Genomic DNA, 13,663 nt, shown 5'->3' on the forward strand with positions numbered 1-13,663 from the left:
TGTACCGCTCATATGACTTTTTGTGTTGCTGTTGACCGATTGCCGGCTCAAATAAATAAACTGGACATGTCGGACATGTCGACGATCATGGCTTCCGTGTTGAACGGGGAGAGTGACGCCTACGTTGATATTGAAGGCCATAAAGTACGAAATTACGATCTGAAACTTGCAAAGATTCCAAGACTTGACTACAGAGATCCACAAGTAGAGTCAATGATCGCAAATGAGGTGAGTTTGGCTCAGCAATGAATTGAACCAGGCTAAAACAAGACGGAGAAATAACACTTGAAGGAGTGTTAGGTTATATTCATGTAAAAGATTAATTAGGTGCTTTTTTTGTTATTTACTGTAATACTTCTCAGATGGATAAATACCTCCAGTACCATTTGGGTATATGAAGTTTTTTCATCCTCATTGAAATCTGTATCGTCCATTTTTTTATAGCCGCTCCCCCCCCCCCCCCCCCCCTCTTCAGATTAAAGAAGGCCCTTAGATTTTAGCTTAAGGTGGGTGGGAACATTTTCCAGCACTTTCCAGCAGTTGCTCTATTACCACATGTTACCAAGTGACGTTACAATATTGGTATCACACAAATACCCGGGTTCAGGCCATCTTCATGCCATAATAGGTTACCATAGCAACAATAAATATGTTAAACATGCTCTTAGTTTTAGTTTTAACTGATTATAACTAAAATCAGCACAATGGAACTCATTTCTTTGATTTGTGAATTGTGATAACATATTAAGAGGTGCCCTCTGTAATTTTCAACTATGGCCATTTGGACCAGAAAAAAATCAAATTCCTCAAACTTTCTCAGATGAATGGTCTAGATAAGTGATTCACAAAAATATAACTTTCAGTTCAATCCGATTCGTATTTTAGCGCTGGGGCCACCATCTTGGTTTTGCCCCTCTGAGAGGGCTTTCAGCGGCCATTTTAGGGCACATTTTTAACAATTTGCCAGACAAAGAAAACGATCTAAATCCGGGTAAAAACCCTTTATTCGAGACAAGCAAATGTTTCTTGTTACATTGAGAGGCTGTTTTGGCAATTTGATTATCACCTGATTTTTCTACAGAATTTTAAATTTCTTCCCTTTCGGACTACTGATGAAGCGCCACAAAAAAGGCGAAGTTTAAAGGAAAATATCGCCAAAAGTACATCACTTGAGATCCCAAAACTACCCTCCACTTAAAGAGCAATGTCTCACCTGTAAAAACATGCAATAAAATTTTGGGAAGAAGTTTAAGCTGTGCTTTTGTCAACAAAGACCGCCGTCCTAATTAGCATAATAACGTGAAAATAACGATGCACAGAGAAAGTAATGACATATTCCACTTACCTCGCGACATGTCGACAACTGGATGTTCCACGATGCCTCATGTTATATTTCCAGTCTGTTTCAGCCACATTTTCGGTGATTAGTGTACGAAATCACTCTCAGACATCGCCACGGTTAAGCAGATTTCAACTCTCCGAAGCCCGCTTCATAACATCTATCAATATTATTTGTCTTTCGCCTCATAAGCCGCCGTTTACAAGAAGTTTAACAATTTTCTGAGATCCTAACTGACCCAGAAGTCTGTTAGCAGCCTTTAAAATCCTCCTCTTAATCGAGGATTCTCATCAAGAACTCGTTTAAGCTCAGTTCTGTTTTGATCTGTTATGCATCCGCCATTATTCCACAGATTGCGTTACATTTGACAAATGCGCATTCCAACGGGTAGGGGTAGGGTGGGTAGGAAGTGAAAATGTAACCGACATTAAAGCCATTTTGCGCATTTCTGTGGCTAAACTAGTTACTGGCTTTCCCAGAATGATTTGAACATGAGCTTCTGCTTGCAGGTATTTTCTAGGTTATTTTTGCAGGGTAGGTGAGGGGGGGGGGGGGGGGGTCGATAGACAGTACCAAGTCAAAAGATTATGATCTGTGTATCTTGATCAGCTTTATCAGTTCATAAGTGAGGCCCTATTAGGGGTTTTCAGGATACTGGATATTTGGGTAAAAAGTTAATAGGATGCAAGAAATTTAGGAGAAATATTAATGGGGTAGAGCATCTTTAGATCAGATAAAACAGGACATTAATTGAGTAGGAAATCGTTGAGTTGGATTTAACAGGTTACAAAATATTTAGGACAAAAATTAACAGGATAAGGGATACACCGACACCCCCCCCCCCCTTCCCCCCTCACACTATGGGGCCTCAACAATGGTCAGCTATTTAGGATAAAATAAATGTATGTCAACTGCTATAAGCATTTATTCTGGACTCTTAGTACTTATATCACGGTGGAATATGAAAGTTTTGTATCAGATTTTAGGGGTTTTAAGGTTAGGTAACGTAGCTCCTTGTTAGTAATTTCGAAGCCCACACTTGTTACACTGAATAGATAGATAAAGACTGGGCTGGAGAAATAAACAGAGAATGAAATGTGTCCCAAATTCTGCACCGTTTAACATGAATTTCTTACATGGCAACCTTTGTGTCTGCAAAGAGATGAGGCACAACATTCCACACTATATTTGTAAACAACTATCCTAATCTCATTTACAGCCATTAGTTTTTGACGAGAAATTTCATTTATTACAAATAGAATAAGGATAGAACTCCAATAAAAAGTCTCTTCCTTGTGTTTTTTTTGTTCAGCATTATACTTGTGTCTTTCGCTGCCCGAAATGCCATCAAATGCTACGAAAGGCAACAGACTGCGAAGCAGTGCGCAAGAAAAGTTTTTCTCGGGTCAGGAAACGGCCATAAAAGTCGAAGCAATTACTGTAGCACAAAAGATGAGGCGCTCAAAAGGTGAGGCCAGGAATTAGGCGGTTCACCTGTGATGAGTTCCTGACTCCTTGCCACGTTTAATCCTTCCTCTCGAGGATGGCTTCAAAGCTTAGAAACAGACAGGAGAAGGTCCTCCAAGAAGACACAACAACCGCTGAGAATCAAGCTGCAGATTTTTTTGACAAGTGTCAGTTAATTCATCCAATTGCTTATGACTCATTCAACTTGTGTGCCTTAAACGCATCTATAATGTATTTAAAAAGCTAAGCGTCACCATTAGTGCTTCGCTTGATAGATGCGGGTATTTTAAAGCGCCCTGCATAGGGTTGAAAACAAGTCTTGTGCAGACATGCAGCTGTGCTCCATCACAGAACTGAACGACATTAGCGGCTGTGGGGTGCCTCAGGCTCATAACGAACGGTGCCTACAAAATACAAACGTGTTTCCGCCAGATTAAGAAAACGTGGAGAAAGTAGATCTTAGCCAGGGTTATTAGAATTCACAAAGAAAACTGTGGGTAGTCATTAATTTTTCCGAGATAATTAGCTACTGCTGACGGTAGCATTTTTCTGAAGAAAAGGTAAAGATATTTCTTCACAGATTCTCCTAAGGTTTGCCTTTACATGCAGAAAACTAAACATGTTAAAAAACATCTTTAAACTACATGGAAAGTAGTAACATAAAAACCACTTTTGATATGTATTTAATAACAGAATCGTCGCAACAGCACTCCTCTGGCTTAGCTAAAATACAGTCTACATAACTTTTCCTCACAGCCAAAAACTAATGCATTGTCGAATAGGCTTGCCACTTCCAATTCATACCATAAAATGTAGCTGTAATCACCCCTTTGTTAAAAGTTAAATGAGTTGTTTCATCCTTGCAAAAACTTTGTCGGTGTCCGTTACTTTTTTTCCTGTTACTTTCCAAGTAAGTTAAACATTGACGTCTCTCGCAGTTGTTTTGCGCGCGCATTATGCCATCTACAGTTGAATTTCAGTATGATTTTTACTACGGATACGATAAAAGATAGTTTCTCAGCTGGAAGCCGTTCACAGTTAGTGCTTAGCGATATCCTGCTTTTCTGGTAATCCCGGTTTTAGTACAGGCTCGTTTTTTTAGTGCGAAATTTGTTTCGGCCACAATAGAATTTTTTTAAGTCGCACGCTTGATAGGGTAGTTAATTACGTCACTAGTTCCAACCCAAGCGCGCGCCTGGCGTTTAAACCATGCCTAAAAAAGAAGGTACCGTCCTTAACTGCCCTTCAGTAATTTTCTGAGTTTTTTTTTTTTTTTCTGATGGAAAAGTGACACGGCTAAGAAAATGTAAGAAGTTTCAATAAAACGTCGCTTATCATTACTTCCTGCGCACTATTCGTCAGTCTGTTGTCTTTTGCAAAATTTGATGGCACTTCCGGCAGCGAAAGACACAACTGTCCCGCTTTATCTGATCTAAAGATGCTCTACCGCATTAATTTTTCCCCTAAATTTCTCACATCCTGTTAATTTTTTACCCAAATATCCAGTATCCTGAAAACCCCTAATAGGGCCTCACTGATGAACTGATAAAGTTGATCAAGATACACAGATCATAATCTTTTGACTTGGTACTGTCTATCGACCCCCCCCTCACCTACCCTGCAAAAATAACCTAGAAAATACCTGCAAGCAGAAGCTCATGTTCAAATCATTCTGGGAAAGCCAGTAACTAGTTTAGCCACAGAAATGCGCAAAATGGCTTTAATGTCGGTTACATTTTCACTTCCTACCCACCCTACCCCTACCCGTTGGAATGCGCATTTGTCAAATGTAACGCAATCTGTGGAATAATGGCGGATGCATAACAGATCAAAACAGAACTGAGCTTAAACGAGTTCTTGATGAGAATCCTCGATTAAGAGGAGGATTTTAAAGGCTGCTAACAGACTTCTGGGTCAGTTAGGATCTCAGAAAATTGTTAAACTTCTTGTAAACGGCGGCTTATGAGGCGAAAGACAAATAATATTGATAGATGTTATGAAGCGGGCTTCGGAGAGTTGAAATCTGCTTAACCGTGGCGATGTCTGAGAGTGATTTCGTACACTAATCACCGAAAATGTGGCTGAAACAGACTGGAAATATAACATGAGGCATCGTGGAACATCCAGTTGTCGACATGTCGCGAGGTAAGTGGAATATGTCATTACTTTCTCTGTGCATCGTTATTTTCACGTTATTATGCTAATTAGGACGGCGGTCTTTGTTGACAAAAGCACAGCTTAAACTTCTTCCCAAAATTTTATTGCATGTTTTTACAGGTGAGACATTGCTCTTTAAGTGGAGGGTAGTTTTGGGATCTCAAGTGATGTACTTTTGGCGATATTTTCCTTTAAACTTCGCCTTTTTTGTGGCGCTTCATCAGTAGTCCGAAAGGGAAGAAATTTAAAATTCTGTAGAAAAATCAGGTGATAATCAAATTGCCAAAACAGCCTCTCAATGTAACAAGAAACATTTGCTTGTCTCGAATAAAGGGTTTTTACCCGGATTTAGATCGTTTTCTTTGTATGGCAAATTGTTAAAAGTGTGCCCTAAAATGGCCGCTGAAAGCCCTCTCAGAGGGGCAAAACCAAGATGGTGGCCCCAGCGCTAAAATACGAATCGGATTGAACTGAAAGTTATATTTTTGTGAATCACTTATCTAGACCATTCATCTGAGAAAGTTTGAGGAATTTGATTTTTTCTGGTCCAAATGGCCATAGTTGAAAATTACAGAGGGCACCTCTTAAGATAGAACTGGTGGTTCAGAGCTACCTTAAATTTTAGAAAATTAAAAGTGGCTCTGAAACCCTCCCCCCCCCCCCCCCCTCCCCCGCCCCTTACAGAATGTATGTTGTAATAAGTCTGTTGTAAGAATAACAAGAATGGGTTCCACGAAGCTCTTTTTGAATTATAAAATTAAGGTTGACATGTATCTTTGCTCAGGCACACTGTAGCTTATTGTGCTTATTGTTTAGTTATGAGTAGGCATTTGTCTGATACCAATGTTAATTACTAATTTTGCATCATCAGTTGCTAAGATGTGGCAGTATTGATTTGTCAACCTGTAACTGCTGGAAAGTGCTGAAATATTTTTTTCTACGTACAGTACAATGTAATTTTATTGCACATCATACATGTAATTTCAATATACAAGTGTGATTTGCTGAGAGATCTGGCTAGACTGCATTACATTTCAGATTTTTATTTCTGGCTGTCTGATGTAACCTTGCTGACTACACACAAGTTATTATACTACTGGCTGTACGATGATATACATGTGAACTCTTGCCAAATTGCACCACAAATTACACCTGTGTCTTGGACAAACTTGTTGCAGAACTTTCCTTCTGAGTCACACAGAGTCTAAAACTACTACTCTGTATGTAAGTTTCAGACATCACTTCACATGTCCTAATTGCCCCTACCCACCCCATCCCTCATTGATTTCAGTGGACTGCAATGTGTCTGCACAGAGCCATCATTGCAAAAACTGTGAAGCTTGTGGCAATGTCTTGACAGCAATATCTCAGATTGAAGCTTCAATTTGTTAAATTATATTTATTATTTAATTTAAGAAACTTTTTTTTGCAGCAACCTGTACTACTAAAAAATTCTGACATAATTGGAACAGCCCTTAAATGGGACTTGAACTATCTCAAAGACAACCTTGGTCAAGGATCTTTTTCAGTCTACTCTTCCAGGACTCACAAGTTCATGTACTGTGATGACAAACGAGCCAAAGATTGGCCCAACTTTGTTCCACCGACGCAGAGGCTTGACATGAAATTTGAAGAGTTTTTTACAAGGATTACCAACTTTAAACCCATGGATACACGATTATACTTGCAACAGATGCTGAATGACTCTGTAGGAAAAAATATAGTGAAAGACTTTCTTGGTTTTAAGTGGAGCTGGCTTACAAATATGCAGAAGAAAATGAACTGGGGCACGTTGACATCCAATCTCCTCCTTATTGGCTTACCTGGGAATATTACACCCGTTCATTATGATGAGCAACAGAACTTTTTTTGTCAAGTGACAGGGCACAAAAGAGTAATTCTGTTCCACCCTGACCAGTTTGAGTGTCTCTATCCATTTCCTTTGTATCATCCTTGTGATAGACAAAGTCAGGTAGGTCAAGATATTCTAGAAGAGAATTAATTAAAAGTGATTTACACCTGTATGCACCAACTGCAGTTTAAATTTGAAAGATGAAATGTTCAGCATGTCCTGAGCATGGGACAAGGAAATACAAATGTATTTCAGTCCTGACAGAATTAAATCCCAGGGCCATACCCCCAGATACGTGTAACAGTCAGGCACACATCCAGTGAGCTACAGAAAGATTCATGGTGCGTTATCAGGGGCGTAGCTAGCCTTTAAGCCATTAAGCCTGGGCTTAACAAGAATTTCTGTAAATAAATTTTTTTAGTAGCCAAAAGGCCATATTTTCTTTATCTTACTATTCAATAGCAAATCACCGCTATATCAACGTTTTATTTTAAAAAACTAAATAATGACTTTCAATCTTATACATGAAAAAAATGCTGAAAGGTTATTAACAAAGCAGAACTTTGAAATAGTTTTGCGCACAAAAATTTAGTTGACTGTTGTTGTTGTTTTGGACATTGGCAAAATTTGATAAACAACTTACGCTGTACAATTTGGGCTTAAATGAAAAAAATGGCTGGCTACGTCCCTGGTTAGGCCCAGTGTGCACAGAAAATACTCTCAAGTAGCCTGGAGGCAGTGCATTTTCCCGTTGGACTAGTGGACTCTGTTTGGCATTGGCCTTTCTTGGGGAAAAATGTTTTGATGAACCCTTTTTTGGGCTAGGGAGAACGATTTTTGGGCTTACCTAATGACATCATAGTTAGAGCATGCCCAAAGGACAAGCCCCCAAAAAATGTTCTTTGCACCCTGCTTAATGCCATTTGCAAGGTTCACAATAATTTAGATGACACACAACCAACATACTGCCAGGATTAACAACTGTCAAAATAGCCACCATGTGGAGAAATAAGGAAATTATAAACATGTACAATTCATGTACATGCATTTGGAACCAGTACCGTTATAGACAAATTTGATTATAAAATGCAAATGGGTACTGATGAATTCATCCACTTTGTAAATAGGTTGACTTTGATAACCCAGATTATGTGAGATTTCCAAAGCTCAGGGAGGCAAAAGGTTTTGAAGCAGTAGTTAGCCCTGGAGATGTTCTCTACATACCAATGTACTGGTAAGGCAACAATTTCATTTGGTGCAAGTTCTATGAAACTCGGCCTTCACCTTATTCAGACTAGGTTTTCAAGTCTGTTTCTCTGTTCCGTAATATTACAGTGTGATGTTGACCAGCTGATGATATCACACAGAAATGTTAAATTTAGTCATGCCTGGTTAACTACAACCACAGAACTACAATTTACATGCATGCAAAATTTATGCACCATCATCAAGGTCAATTTGTTTTAAAAATTGAACTGAGCAGTCTGTCATTTTAATCTGTACAGAAAAAAAGTCCTTGGATTTGCTAAATTTCTGTGTAAGATTCTGTCACTTGACTGTATTTATTCTAGATTCTGCAGCTTCTACTCCTTAAGATTACAGAGCTCTGTTTGAGACTCAATATCCTGAGGATTACAAAGATTCACTTGATTCAAAATTTAAAAATGGCTTCTTACAAAAAACAATAAAAACAACATAATTATTTCATTGCATACAATAGTCACAGTAAACTTGGGATTTCGCATTTTTACTATATCGTATTTATACTCTTTCACTGTTATTTTTAGTCAGTGAAGACAGATCACATGGTGCTGGGAGTATTTTTGATTAAAATTTTGCCAGAATATATAGGGTAATTAAAAATAGATTAAATATTAAATAATAACAATAACAATAACAACAACAACAACAACAACAATAACAATAACAATAACAATAATAATAATAATAATAATAATAATAATAATAAGAAATGAAATAAATAACTGTAGTAGAATGGTTTTCAATTGAGCGTCAGAAAGCCAGAACCAAAGTAATCACTCTAGCCAATCACAAAGGACCCAGATAATCTAGTAAACCAATCAAAGCTCCAAGTAATTACATGTGGCTGACGCAAAGCACGGGAAAACGCATGTGAGTGAATCCTGATTGGTTTTGGGTTTACTCTTGATTGGATGAAAAAGTGGTGTGAGGTTTTTAAACCAATCAGGTGGTGTAGTAAGTGCAATACCAATTACCTTTTCTATACTCAAATAAAAAAAAAAAAAAAAAAACACTCTAAAACTAAAACCAAAACCGAAGTAATTGCATGATTACATGTACTTTCGGCACTCAATGGAACACTGCTCTAGCTTATACATTAGTACAGATGCCATAATATTAATAACGACATGGATTGTTTCAGGTGGCATCATGTGGAATCAACAATGAATGGTGGAATCACAACGTCTGTCAACTTCTGGTACAAGGTGAGTATGTCATTTAGACCCAAGGGGTGGTGGGGGAAGGGGTGGGACTCCGATTTGAAAAGGTCGGGGATGCTTGTTGCCTCGCTCAGGGGTGTAATTCCTGGGGAGGGGGTACTCCCAGAAAGATTGGATGGCCAAAACCCTTACTTTATTTATGATCAAAGTTGTTGATTTTCCCTATCTTATTTATGACTTGACTAAAAGTTCGATACTCTATTTACAACCTGACCCTAATATTATACCCTGTTTCAGACCTGCCTTTTAACAATTATATTAGTTACCTTGTTTAGACCGATGTTAAAGGCACTGTGAAGGGCTTTTGTTGATGGTCTTATTGATAATGATGAAAAAGTAGCTACTTCTAAAAAATTACCCAATTCAAGACTAGAGTGCAAAAAACCATACCCTATTTATGACCATCTATGACCAACATGGCCAAAATTGATACCCCATTTATGGCCAAAACAGCTGAAGAACCATACCATTTGGGGCTGCACATACCTCTACAATAGCCCCCATAAGGGATTACCTCGCCTCCCCCCCCTCCCCCCCACCCCGAGTTTTGGTCTCACTTATATTGTAATGTGTTCAGGGTGAAACGCCACCATTTTTTAACCGTCAAGGTATCTTTGAGTGTTGCTTTTGAAGAAATAATAAACAAAGCTGTCATATCCATTTTTTAAAGTGGTATCTTTTACGGGTCAAATAAAGCTCAAGTCATTGTGCTGAATGTGCTGTCCCCATTTCCAGGCTGGTCCAACTCCAAGCCATATCAACTACCCACTGACTGCTCAACAGAAAGTTGCAGTCATGAGGAACATTGAGAGGATGCTGGGAGAAGCATTAGGTGATCACCGCCAGGTAAATCTACTCTCTACCATGTGCGTGTGGTGTCACTCTCTAGCAATGTGGCCTGTTTCTAACTTGTCTGATGGTATTACATGAACCTTGTATGGTCACACTGCTGAGAACAGGAGGGTTTTTTATGCACTGCCAGGATGCTATCAGAGGCTTTTAAAATTAGTTTAACCAAGATGTTCAAATGAACAATAGAGGTTAATCAGTGCATACAATGGATAATGAGGGCTCTATAACAAGCTATATTGAGCGCGCACTGTATCATAGTATGGGCTGCCAGATGCATGGGGCTGGGGTTTTGACCTTCTCTAGAGGAATAGTCTCAGTTTCATCTTTAAAGTCTGAGTTGCAGTATTGCTGCAGTGGTGTCGCGTGATTCAATAGACATGCAGTGTAAAAGGGAAGAAAAGCCATTTCATTCAAGTATGGGAAACCAAATTTGACTGATAAATTAACTGACCGATGAAATACGGACATGTTACTGTCGGTCGGGGAAGTCAGTGTGTTGCCAAGTTGTCAACGGGCATTTTTCTGTCTTTCAAAATGGTTATACGAACTTGAAAGTGAAATACACATCCCTCAACTGAGCATTCCATTTGACACTGAATTTAACAAACAAATATAACCTGGGTGAGTTTCAGGTTTAGCTGATCGTTGAGTTTTTCGTGATAGCAATTAAGCATTAGAGCACTTTTTTCTGTTTACATACACTCATCTAAACACGACGGGGGTTCCGATAATTCAAGATAACTTTGTCTCGGTTTTGCATAACTTTCTAGAATTTCCCTGACCCCCCAAGTGTTTAGAAGAGGCCATGTGAACAAGGAAAAAGTCCTCTATTGCTTAATTTCTATACAACATTTCTCAAAAATACGCGCGAATCTAGACCGCCACACCCGTGTTTACATACTCTCATCTAAACACACTTATCGACCAATGGGAGCGCGTGTAGTATCTCAGTTATTTTATAATTTCACATCGTTATGAATTAGCTCACCAGTGATCACGCACTTTCACTTTATATACCATAGCTTGCGCAGTTTACGGCTTTGTTGGTATCTAAGTTTGCGTTCTCTGTTGTTGCAGATTGGTCCACTTTTGAATTGCATCGTAAATGGACGATATACAGAAACAAATCAGGAATTAAAAGAAAGCTACGCGGAAGTCGATAAATGAGATATCCGTTAACAGTATTTTCCGAAGCCGTATTAGAATTTCCAGCGTAACAGTTACATTTAGATGTGCAGGTTCCAGCGAACTTGAGCGGTGGCTTCATGGAGAGACTTTAAAAAGAGTCGTTAAAAAAAACTAGCAAACTTTGCCAGTTGTCTCTCCAATGTTAAAATGTGACTTGTTTGATTGGCCAGGCGATTTCATATGCTTCAATTCACATGCCAACAGAATGTAAAAGTTCAAAGACAAATATTATGACAGTGAAAAACACAACAGATGGACTTTTGGATTAAGATGAAATTTTTACTCGAGTTCTCTTTAAGGTTGACACACACTAGGGAAACATGTTGCGGGAACAAGCCCCTTTCGTGTGTACGCTTAGGGACACTCACAGTACGCCAGCTGGTTTACACCAAGCAGATTGAGGAATAAAAATGTGTTATAGCTGGAACAGTTTGCAGGAACAGTGAACATCGGATGCCAGTTTCAAAATTGAGGTCAATTTTTCAAACCAGCCGGATTTTATGCACCTGTTGCTGTGACAAAATTTTTTTATCCCTGCACAGCGCCTTTTCGCAAAAACGGGCATGCCACACGAGGAAAACTGTCGCTGCAACATGTCTTCTGGAGTCCGCCGACCATATAGGTTGCTCTACCGTAAAAAAATAAAAGAAAGAAAGAAAAAAAGAAAACAAAAAAACGCTGAAAAGAAATTTTACGTGGTGCCATCTAGATAAAGGATTAGGTTGCATCCGAGAAACTGTATTGTGCCTATCATATAGACGAGAAGATACAAGAAACTTTCTGCTTTTGTATTTCGGCATTATTCTATACCATTGATCTTGAGACTAAAATTAAGTACATGGAACACGGATTTTAAATGCTAACAGTGGAACGTTTCTTGTATCTTCTGGTTGTTGTCCATATCGTAGGCACAAAGCAATTACTCGTTAGAGCGGTTTTTAATTGAGTGTGGTAAAACCAAAATCAAAGTAATCACTCAAGCCAATCATAAAGGACATAGACAATGCAGAGAACGTATCAAAACTGGAAGTAGTTACACGAAGCTGACAAGAAGCGCGGGAAAACGTGTGCGAACGAGTCACGTTTGATTTTGGTTTTTCTTCTGATTGGATGAAAAAGTGGCGCGATTTTTTTTTAAGCCAATCGTGTTGCGTAGTAAGTGCAAATCCAATAACGTTTCAAGTAAACACCGTTCTATGTACTGAAATAGGTTTAATACCAGTTAGAGGAACTTGTGTGTTGATCTTTTGTTATTTCTTAAAGGAGTTAGCTACATTCTGTAGTTACAGTAATGAACTGAAAACATTTAGCACAAGAATTCAAAAGTTCGGTAAGTAGTTCGGTAAGTCAGAGAATAGACAACATGCACAATTGAGTTTCATTACGTTATTCGCAGATCGAGTTACATGCCAAGAGCGATTTTCACGAAGAAAAAAGAGCGATCCCTGAAGATCCATTTTTAGGTTAGCCACGTGATTTGGATAAAAATATTTTCATAGAAATATCACATTAAGTGGCTGTCGATTATTTGAGGCTGGTTTTCTCTAGCGTGTAAGCAAAAGGACAAGCCGACATACGCAGACGCCGTAAGAGGCTGATAATTTTAACAAATCGAATGTGGTTTAGCGTTGTCTGGACAGCGGCAAATTAGCCAATCAGATTGCGAGATTGGTAGCAATTGTGGTAAAAAGTGCCTTTTCCTAACAAAAGGTGTTAATTATCAGCATTTTACTGCGTCGGCGTATCAGCGGGTATGTCGACTTGTGCTTGTACTTATGCGCAAGTGAAAACCAGCCTTAAGAACTTTAACAATGGATTTTACCAGACGAAAATGTCAGCCAGTGATAAGAAAGCAAATTATTGAAAACAGAAATAGAGTTTAGTCCTGCGTTACGATTCTTAATTAAAAACAGAGTAACAAATTGTAGCACCATGAAATGGAATTTTAAAGAGAGAGCATTTTTACGTTGTAAATATTTTCATGTTCTCCAGATATTACCTCGTAACATAAGGAATAATGATACATGTAATATCTGCAATTTTACGCTAATAAATTTTTTATTTTGTGTTCACTAAGCAGTTTGTAACAAGTACATTTTTAATTTGACTGAGTGAAGAAAATCAGGGGCGACTCGTTGCCTTTTTCGAAGCATTCAAAAGCCTAAACCAATCTTGAGTTGGCTTACGCGCGTTCCAGTATCGCGCCACAGAAACCGGTTACACCTGTTTGCTTCGACTTGTGATTGGCCCAAGGTGTTGCCTGTGTACGTGCACGTGTATCTGTGACGGAACAAGCGTAATTTTGGTAGGGAACCTGTCCTTTGA

At 38.7% G+C, this 13,663-nt stretch overlaps 1 protein-coding gene and 1 long non-coding RNA gene across 2 annotated transcripts in view; one reads left to right on the top strand and one right to left on the bottom strand.

Moving 5' to 3' along the window:
• The window catches only part of LOC149118447 (uncharacterized), a 76,023-nt gene that overhangs the window by 14,033 nt on the left and 48,327 nt on the right, over positions 1-13,663 (bottom strand). The window lies entirely within an intron of this gene.
• Positions 33-13,414, top strand: LOC110054622 (hypoxia-inducible factor 1-alpha inhibitor-like). Its single transcript, XM_089296506.1, has 6 exons — positions 33-228; positions 6,396-6,935; positions 7,943-8,049; positions 9,220-9,283; positions 10,034-10,144; positions 11,228-13,414. The coding sequence occupies exons 1-6, from the start codon at positions 67-69 to the stop codon at positions 11,315-11,317; spliced, it is 1,074 nt and encodes a 357-aa protein (XP_089152632.1). The 5' UTR covers positions 33-66; the 3' UTR covers positions 11,318-13,414.

Source organism: Orbicella faveolata, unplaced genomic scaffold, assembly GCF_042242905.1.
Source record: "Orbicella faveolata isolate gen_17 unplaced genomic scaffold, um_ofav_v1 contig_1, whole genome shotgun sequence".
Taxonomy (NCBI): Eukaryota; Metazoa; Cnidaria; class Anthozoa; order Scleractinia; family Merulinidae; genus Orbicella; species Orbicella faveolata.

Bases quoted from the DNA above. Each gene is read 5' to 3' on its own strand.
- LOC110054622 (XM_089296506.1), top strand. From the start codon at position 67: ATGTCGGACATGTCGACGATCATGGCTTCCGTGTTGAACGGGGAGAGT. The intron at 6,936-7,942 runs GTAGGTCAAGAT...CTTTGTAAATAG, and splicing joins CTTGTGATAGACAAAGTCAG to GTTGACTTTGATAACCCAGA. The intron at 9,284-10,033 runs GTGAGTATGTCA...CCCCATTTCCAG, and splicing joins CTGTCAACTTCTGGTACAAG to GCTGGTCCAACTCCAAGCCA.